Genomic DNA, 13,359 nt, shown 5'->3' on the forward strand with positions numbered 1-13,359 from the left:
AGTATGCCTAAATTATCCTATGCTCTGTTGTTGTGTTCATGTATTTCCCCTTTGGCAACAAATTCTGAAGTATTATTTTTAATGTAGAGCACAGACACATAAATGTGTAAATTTATAATCGTGAGTATCCTGAGACTGGAAAAAAGAGGACGACAGTGTTCCCTATGACCTCCTTTACATATTATGCATAAATTTTTTTTTTGTAATTTCAAGATGTTCTTGATGTGAGGGGAGTGCCCCTATATAATCAGACCATATGAAATATGTGACTAGAATAGCCCAAAGTATGTCATCCTATTGTACTCTAAGCTCACTACCTCCCTCAATTTCAAGATAAGGTATGCCACCTGAGATATTTTTTCACATATGTGATTGACATGTTCCTCCCACTAGAGTTTAGAGTCAAATGTGACTGACATGTTCCTCCAAATAGAGTTTAGAATCAGTGTGAATACCTAAGAGTTTTACCGACTTATTGTCTATTTCATTTGATGTTCCCATTAAAAGTTATTGGGCTTTATCAGGATTGCACAGGAGCTTATTGGCTGCAAATCAGTCCAGTTTCTTAGTTTATTCAGATCTGAAATGTTCTGATGTATGGTAAGTAGTATTGTATCATCACCATAACACATGACAGGGTGGGCCATGTTTTTAGATAAATCATTAATAGCTACAATGAAGAAGTGTCCAAGGATAGACCCTTCTGGTACACCTGTGCTGATTTCAATTACTCAAGAATTTACATTTCTGACTGAAACGAATTGTTTTCGGTTACTTAAATAAGAATTTATCACAGGTAAAGTGCTCCCTCTGACCCCATAAAAGTCTAGTTTCCCCAGTAGTACGTCAACAGGAATGCAATTGAAAGCTTTGCTTAGGTCACATAATACCAGTGATAGCATGTTATTGTTTTCAAAAGCTGTTAAGGATTGGGTCAATGATTTCCAAGATGGCCTCTGTTGTGTTTTTCCCTTTGCAAGAACCAAACTGATTGCTACATAGGATATTGTGTTTTTCAACGAAACATTTTGTTTGTGTGTGTATCAGTGCCTCAAATATCTTTGAGAATATTGGAACAATGGAAACTGGTCTGTAGCTTTGGGGAAGATGTTTGTCCCATTTTTTAAAAAATGGACAACTTTTAATACCTGGAAAAAGTCCAAATTCTACACATTTATTAAAAATAAAAGCTAATGGTTTGGCAATTGAGTGTATTGTCTTTTTAATTATGTTATTAGATAACCAATAACAGTCCATACTTTTAGAACCTGAAAATTTGGATACAGTTTTTATAACATCAGCAGGTGTGAAAGCCCTCCACGAAATACCAGGTTAACAGGCAGTGGTGTTCCAACAAGGTCCATTGCAGATAAATTTGTTGCTTTAATACTGTTACTTATTTCTTTAACTGAGTTTAAGAAGTATTGATTTAATTCCTTAGGTTCAGACAGAGCCGCTTCTGTACATTTTGGTGTATTCTCTTGTTTTATTATCTGCCATGCTGCCTTGCATTTATTGGGAGCACTTTTTATGTAGTTTTTTCACTGCTTGCTTTTTTGCCAGAAGAAGTTAAGCTTTGTAGTACTTTTTGCATTTCAGATATGACCTATGAATGTTCATGTTCTGTTCTGCTCCTTGGTTAGCGGATTGCTTATGCATCTGGTACAGCATATGCATGTTTCCTCTAATTTCTTCTAGCTCTTCTGTAAACTAGTTCAGACTTTTCTTTTTCAATTCACTTGGATATCTAATTTTTTTTTTTTTTTTTTTTTTTTTTTTTTTTTTTTTACTGTTGAACAAGAATACCATAAATCTGTGTACTTTTAAAGAAGTTATCAAAGGTAATTTCAGCTTCCCTTTTTCCAGATTGACAGTTATATATGAAGTCCCAATCTGCCCTTCCTAATCTATCAACAAACTTACTTAAGTATTTTTCCTTTTGTCCTCATAGCACTAGTACTTTAGGTTCTTCCATTTTAACTGGCTGCCTCATACAGAGTGTAAGGCAGGGGCGGGCAAACGTTGCATGTGACTCATGAGCGCACAGCCCTGCACGTGTGCTGCTCACGTGCAATCGTCGACTGGGGCTGTGGTGACAGCCGGCAGGTTGCGGCAGTGTAGTGCCAGGCTAAGCTGCGGACATTGATGTGTAGCAGCCAGTACGTAGTAAACGTTGTATTTCAAGAACTGGAAAATGCAGAGTGAAACAAGGAAATGAAGAAGTGGAGATTTGCTATCTTTTAAAAAGTAATGGGAGAATCATTTTTTCTTTGTGCAAAAACATGAAAATTCAAAATGTTTAATACGTGGCAGTATTCTCGCTGGTCAGCGGAAGTTTGGTATTGAAGGCCATTATAACAATTTTCACAAGGACGAGTACAATTTATTGTTGGATTCTGAGCGGATGGGGAAACTGACTAAGCTTAAGAGGAGCGATCTGACGATACTAGATGAATCTGTCGTAGTTGCTGTGTTCACGACAGATCTGCGACTTCCTTTCGTCATGTCTCTCATCTAACTGATTCAACATTTTATGGAGCACTGTTTTCAATTTTTCAGGACGACAACAATAATAGCCCAGCGGTACGTGCAAGTTATAAGATTGCGCTTAATATAGCGAGAGCTGGAAAACCATTTCCTGAATTAGTAAGTTTCGGTTAAGAGCAAACATCAGTGATGAAAATTTAAGTAACTGTTTGCGTTTGTCTGTAAGTAGAAATTTTGTTCCACTCCACCTGTAATAATTAAATAAAATGTATCTTAGGTAATAGGTACTCTTTCAAAACACAACATCTTTCAAGCACTCCTACTAATCTTATTCCTTCATTCAATAAAGCAAGCTAGGAAACAAAACGCATTGCAGAGGAAGGAGCGGACAGAAGGTATGGTGGGGAGGGGAGACAAGCGGGTGGCCAACTTGCCCCTGTGCGCATGCAGAACACCAGTTAACTGCACGTGTGCAAGTGCACCGCACACGTGCAGGATTCCTGCCCGCCCCTGGTGTAAGGGGTAATGGCTCCTGATCTGCAAGTCTGACTGTAAGATCTTCCCTATGGAAATTCACAATAATACTGCCTATGCAGACATTCTTGCGTGTGGCATGGTTATTTGTACAATAGAGGTCTAATGATCTTAGCATATTCAAAAATGTCCTAGCAAGTGGCCTCTGTACGTTAACTATTTCTATGATGAAATCACCACATACAGCAATTCTTGTTTTACTCTTCAATATCTTTAGCTATTAATTTACGTTTTTCAATAAACAAATTTACATCACCATGTGGTGACCTATATAGACTAACTACCCTATTTTTTCATTCATTAGTTTTACACAACTAAACTCCCCAGCTAGTTCTGAGGAGTACATAGAAACAGCAATTCTGGAAAACTTTATTCCTTCTTTGATAAAAATTCCAGTACCACCGTTCTTTTTCTGTTTTCTACATATCATGCCTCCCACAACATACCCTTGGGGAACAAACATATTTACTTGTTATTAGGTTAACCAGTGCTCAGTGTTACATAAATGTTCTAATTCTAACATCTTATTTCTAATACTACAGATGTTAACTTGTAGAAAGTAAGTAGTCTGTCTCTGTATGTATTCCTCTGTGAGCAATTTGACTCTATAATTGAAGTTGTAGGTTCAGTTAATGTCTTTAATTTTGATGCACTGTGATCATTTGTGTTATGATAGTCACATACCTGTTCATCCACTTGATGACTCACTTTGTTAACTGCTTTCTTCTGTGAAACCACTGATGATCCCGCCAAAAATCCTGGCCCCTTGATTGTGGTTTCTTTCTTCGGGTTGACTTCTGTATTCCACCTGTTGGTATTCTCATTCCTTGAGCCTCAGTTGCTATTCTTCTTTTTGCAAGTATTTCTCTCTTCTTATATGGTGTCTTCTTTCCTGCCACATCAGTTGCTGCTTCTTCTAGCTTTTGCACTGATCTCTTGGGTATATTTATTTTTTGAGTAATTGTCCTCTCCACACACACAGAATTCAGTTTTACAGATTCTGCAGTCATTTGTGCTGGAGTTATATGTGATACCTGTGGTCTATGTCAATACAAAGTAATACATATGAGTGTTACAACAAAATTATTCTTAACATATAAAATAATCCTGTTTTTGTGTGACAACTGTAACATAAGTTCAAATTCACTTCTTGTGAAAAAGAGCAAAACAATTTCTTTCAGATGTAAAGCACAGGAACATTTGGCATGTGTTACATCATACAAATGTTAGACCTCTACAACCCTCTAAGTTGCATTTATATCTATTTTTCTGTATTTTGTTCATCATCTGAGGCATGTGCTTAGCATTTGATAGCCTGAATGGCAAAAGTGGTAAAGCTTTTGGTGATCTTGCCCATTTTGCTGGTAGACCTTCATCATCATCACCCTCATTATCTTGATTGCTCGAGTCTGATCTTTGCTAATGTTCTGGCACATCACAGAAAATAAGATTTTGTGCAACATGAAGCCTGAAAGCTTGATACTGCATGATGTCTTTTCTCATAAATTTATTACTTTGCACTGCTTGCCTATACTTTAGCCAAGGAAACAACAGCAAAATCTATGAAATGGTGGCTCAAGCTTACTGTTGATTCCTTAGTTCTGCTTCTCGTTGGATATTTTCCCATTACCCTATCCACAAGATCCACACCACCCATATATTTGGTACATTTGGTAACTGCATTTGGCTTAGGGATTTGGACTTAAACTTTATATTTCTTCGACCAACGTTGAATTTGAACAGTGGGATGAACAGCAAAAGCAGAAGATGCAACATAAATAGGTTTATTGTCAAACCATTTCTTAGCAGCTATTTTTTCATCACTCCTTACAATCCTTCCTGATCAAAAGAAACTCTGCCCTCCCTTTTCAGATCTAAATCTCTCTTGAAATTTAAAGCCTTTGGAAGACGATTATCCATGATAGTTCCAGTTGCTAAGATTTGGCCCATGAGTTAGGAGACTGTCGAATAAGGGGACAGATGTGAGGTATCTATCAATGCAACTGGATTTCCGCAAGGGTAAAATCTTGAGATGTAAATGTGCTGGATTCCTTGTTCTTTCATAGTGTATCTCCATACTTTGCTTGTATAATAAGCATAATTGTCTGTCAAAATCATTATAGGTTTGCCAAGCTCAGTTATATAGTTGTTGATAAATTTGCATAACATGGGTCAAATGAGATTTTTCAAAGGATATAATTTCACATATTTTGAAAAGAGATCATAGAAAGCCAAAACATATGTGAACCATCCACGTGTCATGGGACATGGCCCACAGACATCACATGACACCTACATTAAAGGTTGTTGTGGGATGATTGGATGTAATTCTATCTTTTGACAATAGTTTATGTGTTTTGCCTTCTGACATATTTTGCACTTCTTAAGAATATTTGTAGCTAGACATCCCAGTGTTAATTTAGTTGTCATTTAGCGGCACCAAAATGACCCCAATTCAAGTGAGTGTACCATACTAGTGATTCTAAATATTTATTCGGAACACAAACTTTCCAAACATCTTCTTCATCCTTCCTTCGATACAATATTCCGGATTTTAATTGATACTGTTCTTGAGAGTGACTTGGCGTTTTGGTTTCAACAGCACGTCTAATGGTTTTACACAACTTATCATCTTCTTGCAGTTGTGGGAGACATTGACATAACTGTGAAATCTGCCTCTCACAATATTGCCTTGATAAATTCATGACTTTAAAGTCAATAGTCCATTCTTCGCACTTGTCATCTTTCTTTCTTTTCGGCAGTCTTGAAAGAGCATCAGCTATGATGTTGTCTTTCCCTCTGATGTATTTGAGCGTAATATCATATTCTTGCAGAAGCAAGGCCCACCGGGTTAAACGTGAATGGAACATCCTTCCTTTTAAAATAAATGATAAAGCTTTGTGGTTGCAGAATACAATGATCTTCTTTCCATATACAAAATAGCGAAACTTTCTAAGGGACCAGACCATGGCCAGTACTTCCAATGCAGTAGTACAATACGCATGTTCACAGCTAGAGAGTGTTCTGCTGGCAAACCCAATTAGTTTGATGGTACTGATATCTTCTGGATTGTCCATCAGGAAAAGAGTGGCACCAAATCCTATTTCAGAAACATCCGCAGCAATATAAAACTCTTGATCAAGTCTCGGATGATGTAACAGTGGAGCATTAGTCAAAGCATTGCGGATGTTATCAAAAGCTTGCGTGCATTCGGAATTCCACTCCCACGTTACATTTTTTCTTAACAGCCGTAACAAACAGTCTTGGCTTCCTAACTGATTGGGTAAAAATCGTCGAAAAAATGAAACTAAGCCGATAAATGACTTTAATCCCGTCCTATTTTTTGGATAAGCACATCTGTTAATCGCATCCATCTTTTTAGGATTTGGTTTTATCCCTTCAGGAGTAATTATATGTGTAAGAAATTTCAATTGGTTATGAGAAAACTTGGATTTGCTCAAATTTACAGTAAATCCGTATTCCAAAAATTTCGCAAAAATTCTTCTTAATAAGTCCAAATGTTCCTCCCAAGTTTCAGAACCAATTAGCAAATCATCCACATATAAAATAACTTCATTCATAAGGTCTCTGCCCAGTATGGTATCTAATGCTGATATAAAAACACCACCGCTTATTTTCAACCCAAATTGCATGACGGTAAACTGGTAACTTTCGGGCTAGATAAACGAATGCAGTACATTTTCAAGATTCTTTCGATATTATAGTTTGCCAATATGAACTACACATATCCAAAGAAGTTAAGAAGTGGGCACCATAAAACTTACGTACTAACTCTTCTAGGTTCTCCGGTCGTGTTTGTACAGGTACAATGATCTTATTGATCTCTCTGGCATCCAACACCAATCTGATATCACCATTGGGTTTAATTACCGCCACAAGAGGGTTACAATATTCGGAATCTGAGGGCTCAATAATACCCCATTCTAACATTTTATTGATTTCCTTTCTGACAATTTCTTTCTTTGTCCATGGGATAGAATAGGAAGTACGACAAAAGGGTTTATGCACGCACATCTTTATATGGTATTCAAAGTCTTTTATTATACCAGGACATTTACTAAAAATCATCTGATATGCTTCCAACAAGTAGTACAATTTGTCCCTTTGGATAATAGATAAATATTCTGATTCTAACACCTTTTCCTGCAATGACATTTTATCCATTATTTCTTCAGAACATTCAATAAGGCAGATATCATACACATTTTCATCATCAGTACTGACATATTTTACCATTAGATTCATACACAGTTGATTTGGAATTATTTGGCCCTTTCTCATGCTGGCTGTCAAAACATTACCATTGAAATTAAATATAAATTTACTTTCCTCTAAATTAATGGTTGCACCGGTCTCACATAAAAAATCCAAACCCCAGATACATGGTACTGTCATTTTACAAACAACCAGGAATGTACTTTCTATTTGAGCCCCCCGTATTGTAATGTCAACACATACCTGTTTCACAACTCTTTGCATTTTTGTGCTGAATGTGCCAGACATGGTACATCCGGTGATAGGAAAAGTCCAGAGTCATGACACTAATAGTTTCTCCAGTATCAATTAATATTTCAACATCAACATTATTTATACTTGTTGGAATTATTGCCTGTAAAATTTGTCCGCATTTATTAGAAACTTCAGGTTTTTCTTCAGTTAATTCATTCCTTATATCCTGATCATTATTGTACCTTAATACTCCCAGTTCAAATTGATGCCTGCCTTCCTTCTCCCTTCCAGTCATCCTAGGAAGGAATTTGGTGACTGGTATTAGTTTAATCTATCTCATTGCGTCATCGGTGGGGGTTCATGAACTTCCACAATCCGTACAGTATGATCCGAGTTATGGTATTCACCCCGTCGCACATTGGAGGCCCCTTCGCCCACTGGTATAACTCCTTGTGCTGGATGAGGACTCGAGACATTTGTTCCATCCTCCCGATGAACATTATGCTTTGAATTATCTTCCCAAGGTCAAATACAATTGGGTTCATCACACGGGTACATGTTACTCTTATTAATGTCATTACTATGATTAGATTAGATTAGATTAGATTAATACTTGTTCCATAGATCATGAATACGACACTTCGTAATGATGTGGAACGTGTCAGGTTAATAAAAGATGTCAGTACAAGATATTACATTACACAAATTATTGCATGACACTAATGTTTAAGTTGTTGTTGTTGTTGTTGTTGTCCGCCCCCCGCCCCCTTAATTTATATCTAAGAATTCAGACAATGAGCATAAGGAGTTGTCATCTAGAAATTCTTTTAATTTATTTTTAAATGTTAGTTGGCTATCTGTCAGGCTTTTGATGCACATTCGTGTCACCATATGGATGTTTACGATTAAGTTGTACAGCATTAATCTGATTTATTGGGTTGACATTACCCCCATAATTACCTCTAGCACAGTAAGTATCTCTTCTATATTTATTATAATCATTGTTTTTATTGTAACCATAGGACGAAGATTGTCCACGCTCCTGTGATGCGGGTTTGACCTGGTTTCCAGTATTATTATTATCATAAGTTAAATTATTATTATAATTATTCGTATTACTATGAGTGTGAGTCGACATTTGATTACTACTCATTTGTCTTTCATCTTCCATAATCATATCTATAGAGTCAATCACTGACAAGAATTGTTCTATGTCCTGGTCAGGAACATTTATTAACTTTTCACATATATTTATGGGCAACCTTCCCTTCAAAATTCTGATCACTTCCTTGTGAGAATTTGGATCACTCCATTAATGTGTCTTATTTATGTACTTTTCAAAATATTGCCTTAAAATACTCCTTTTACTGTTAAAATACTCAGTTTGATAAACCTCTTTTCTTAATTTCTCTTGTTTACTTGACGACCCGTATTTAGCCAAAAAAAATTGTTCAAACTCAACGCAAGTATGGCAACTTTCACTTACTTTGGCGGCCAATAATGTGGCATCTCCAGTAATTTTGGATACTATAAATTGAAGTCAGCTGTGTTCAACCAGCTACATGGAAATATTCTTTTGAAATTATTGATAAAGATTTTTGGATGCAGGTTGTTCTTTTCAGTGGAGAATGTTGGGAATTGCCTACTTTTAAAAATGCTATTCTCTACCTTTAGAGAAGACAAATATCCTCACTGACCAAAAGAATCATCATCTTTACCGACCGAATCATCAACTTCCCAATGCAAATTTTCACCACAATTGTACTTCGTATTATCACATGTTCGGTTGTTTTTCGACCTATTCTCTGAACGTTTGTCCTCAGTCAACAAATTTTGTGATGACTTTTGTTCTAACTCTGCCAATTTATGATTGGTTTCCTTTTGCCATTTAGGGAACTCATCAACTATTTTGTCTTTTATTTTCTGAATTTCGCAAGTGAAGATCTTAATTAACTCATCATTTCTACTTAGGTGTCCATTGATATTTTCATTTGGCTGGGATCCAATAGTAGTCTTAACCTTGTCTGCAATTTCATTTCCTTTTATTTCTATCCATTCAGATAGATTTTCGTCAAGTCTTTTAGTTTGATCTACCAAATACTTGTCAATCCCCTTACGAGCATCGGACTCAACCTCGACTATTTGTTTCGAAAGCTCTTCTATCTGTACGCTAGTATTGAAACAGCTACTTTCACACTTAACCATCCTATTGGACAGGCCATCATAACTCTTCGAAACTACCTCATATTTCTTTTCTACATCACGAAGTTTTCCCATTAAATTATTATGTTGCCTTTCTAAGGTGTTAGAAAACTCTACACCTAGTTCTCCAAATTTCGCATTTAATTGAGTCTCCCAGTCCGCCTTTAATTCTTTCTTAGAATTTTCCAGTTTATGATCAAAGGTGTTCAGTTTGCTTTCCAAACAATCCATTTTACCTTCTAATGAACCAAATTTGGCCTCAAGTTTTTCAGTTAACTTTAGATTGTCCTCTTTTAATTGCTTATTATCTTTTTCTAGTGAACCAAGTCTTCCATTCATTACACCCATTTCAGTATTTATTGATACCAGCATATCAAACATTTTTTGATTAATATTTCCATTTTGAGGATCAACTTGCTGATCTACCTCCGAAACGTGAAGATCTTTATGTTCTCCCATGCTGCTTACCTTACGTGTCATTGTATTTGATTCTCCCAACAGCTCTAAATCAATAACTGTATTATTATCTGTACATGTCTCCTGTCCCAAACTGAGCTCATGGGATGCATCATCCATATCCTCCTTACTTTCCTCTCTCTCTCTCTACTCATTACTCTACTCAAATGCACATTATCATGTATTCTTTTGGTTCGTTTTGACATGATTATTCACTAACAAGACATACACTTATTTTCACTATGTATTTATATATATTTATCTACCAAAATCACAAGTCTCAACTTCCTTTTTTTAAATAATTATACTGTTATTTTAACTATACCTTGTAGTATCGCTCACTTTTAGCTTTTATTGAAGAATACCTCTCATTGGACAGATTCACTGGCTGCTATAATATTCTCCAACTCTGGGGTTTGTGAATTCAGATGACACTCGACTCAATGCAGCAATCCTCCTCTATCGAGCCACACTTTGTGGCGCCACTTCTACTGTATCTTCCTTCATCGTCGGCATTGTCGTTGTTGCCGTGAGGCACCGTTATACCAAGTGGAAAGGCGTGTCGATCTTAGAGCATAAGATATGGTAATCTTAAGTCATTGACTACACACATGGTAGCACCTGATTCCAGAATAGCTGCAGTAGATAGGATCTACGAACTACCCCCTCTTGACCAGGTCCTCAAAACTTAACTCGTAACGAGACCCTTTCAAAGCAAATTGTCATAAAGATCATCTATAAAGGCTTCATACAATGATAAGAAACGTTAGAGTTTATGGAATAATAACAGATACGACCAAACTGTCTTGTTTATTTAACGTAACTTTGTTCACAGTTTTATTTTGCATTCATCACTCATTCACACTCTGATGTGGAATATAAGCAAGTGCCTGAACCCTAACTCCCAAGTTCCATTGAAACCCTTTGATGAACAGTTTTGGTTGCTCGACACCAACAGTCATTGATAATGATACAGTATTTTGTAACTGACTCTTATAGCTTAGCCACCACCCTCCATGAATGTTTGTTAGGCATAAGACAATTACACACTTTTCTCTCCGGTCTGCAATTATTAAGGGTTCACGTAAAAGTTAACATTTTTCTCCTTTTCATAAATTGGAGCCAGCTCTCCGCGATCTAATTAAAAAAAAAAAACGGTCTCAATACCATGTCCCTCATGAGATGCATATAGGTTTATCCCGGAATTGACCGCCCTGTAGGTGTACTCAATTTAATGACCACACTTCGCCGTCCATGATTTTGAGTAACCAATTGTCCTCTTGTTACTCTGATCATATACAGTAGTTATTTAAAACTCGCCCCTATATTTTTTCACAACGTATAATTAGCACGTCTTTACTTGTTTATTTCTAAGAGTAAATGAAAAAATGATGCTGTATCATCAGCTTTGTCAATACAAAGCAAAACATCTCAATATGCCCAATTTTACCTCTTCTTATACGATCGGCTACCTTACTCATTAATTTACTATGTAGTATTTCCAATAACACTAAACAGGTATCGCCGCTATATTTTAATTGTATTCAAAAGCATGTTATTATTATTATGACCAAGCAAATCATAATAAATCGTGCATTGTGCATTTTTAACGATAGCTTTACACTCGCCCACCCTTTATTCATGCAATATTATACATAAATATACAGACAGGACCGAAAGATCGATCTCTCTACCATAACCAATAGAGGCAAATATGCTATTCAAGTTCCATTACATCTATCTTGACTCGTATTGTTACAAACGTATATTAGTGATCGAGGTGGCAAGGGTTCTGAAAGCCATCGAATATCAAGGTAGTCAGGTACTGGAATTTTTCCAGACGTGGTATCTTTCTCCTTTTCTTGGTATAGCAAAAAGTCAAATGGTATACCATTGGATGTAGCTGGCACAAATTTCTTCAAGCGAACTGATTGAGGTTTATCCCTAAGATACTGTTCTGTTCTTACTTGACCTGTAAACAGTATCATATGATTATCTATACATGCATGAATTGGTCGGGGATGGTTTTAAAATGCATTTCTTAGTCTGTCAAGTAGTGGTCATATCTTTGAATAACTGTCACTTCATTTGGTTTCCTCTACCACAGCATTGTTATTAACCAGTTTCAGATTATTTCTTGTCAGGTAAAACCTGTCCACATTAATTGTATCTGCAATCAGTGGATAGTGTGTTCGCCTTTCCCAACAAAATGTCAATCTGGGGAACCCCAATAATGCAATCAGCATACTAATCCCCCCAAACTTTCTTAATTCTGCTCCACTACAGTCCATTGACTTTCCTGGTAGTGTAACATGATGTAAATTTATATAATGAGCTGTATCAACAAACAATGTTTCGTCAATATATTGTGTAAATATATTCAAATGGTGACTTCACAGTTGGAATTTCAGATGCTGCAAATTGTCGTACAAATTTGTACCTGTCAACTACTTGCGCTGTCATGTGTCTCCATTTTGCACCTCTGTGTTGTATCTCACTCAAAGGTACCCCATTGTCATCTTATTTGGATGATGACTCATCAGTTGCTGGAGTTTGTGATCTGACAGCTATGTGAAGCTCATCTTCTTCTTCTTTAGACAGCTCAAATTCAGAAATAATTGAATCTTCCACTGCCAAAAGTTCCGCTATTTCTTCATCAGTTAGGCATACAGTACGGAAAAATGGGATTACTGGGTTCATTATTTTCATCAAAGTAATACAATAAATAGTCCGCTGCTCGCGGTCTCGCTGTAGCGTTCTCGCTTCCCGAGCACGGGGTCCCGGGTTCGATTCCCGGCGGGGTCTGGCATTTTTCCTGCCTCGAGATGACTGGGTGCTGTTGTGTCGTCTTCATCATCATCATTCATCACCATTACGGTATGAGGAAGGCAATGGCAAACCGCCTCCACTAGGACCTTGCCTAGTAAAGCGGTCCGGGTCTCCCGCATCGTTCCCCTACGCTCCGTCACGGAGTATGGGACTTCATCATCATCAATACAATAAATACCCAATATATTTACATGTAAGGGAAACATGTAATTTAATGCAGGATAACGACAGTAAACAGAAGAACATTTAGCAAAAAATGAAAAAAAAACAAAAGAAAAACACACATGCCACTATAACCAAGTAAACAATGGCAGGAGATTTATAAAAATAGAGTCCGGAGGTATCAGGGATGATACATGCTGTTAAGTAGAACATTTTGTT

The 13,359-nt window shown here is 36.7% G+C and overlaps 1 protein-coding gene across 1 annotated transcript; it reads right to left on the reverse strand.

Annotated features, from left to right (window-relative positions):
• Positions 1–8,344: 8,344 nt before the first annotated feature.
• Positions 8,345–10,269, reverse strand: LOC126260773 (uncharacterized). Its single transcript, XM_049958111.1, has 2 exons — positions 9,214–10,269; positions 8,345–8,551 (listed from the first exon to the last, which is right to left on the reverse strand). The coding sequence occupies exons 1-2, from the start codon at positions 10,267–10,269 to the stop codon at positions 8,345–8,347; spliced, it is 1,263 nt and encodes a 420-aa protein (XP_049814068.1).
• Positions 10,270–13,359: the final 3,090 nt, after the last annotated feature.

The sequence above is a fragment of the Schistocerca nitens genome, chromosome 5, assembly GCF_023898315.1.
Source record: "Schistocerca nitens isolate TAMUIC-IGC-003100 chromosome 5, iqSchNite1.1, whole genome shotgun sequence".
Lineage (NCBI taxonomy): Eukaryota > Metazoa > Arthropoda > Insecta > Orthoptera > Acrididae > Schistocerca > Schistocerca nitens.

Bases quoted from the DNA above. Each gene is read 5' to 3' on its own strand.
- LOC126260773 (XM_049958111.1), bottom strand. From the start codon at position 10,269: ATGGATGATGCATCCCATGAGCTCAGTTTGGGACAGGAGACATGTACA. The intron at 8,552-9,213 runs GTCGGTAAAGAT...ACTGGAAACCAG, and splicing joins ATTGGGAAGTTGATGATTCG to GTCAAACCCGCATCACAGGA.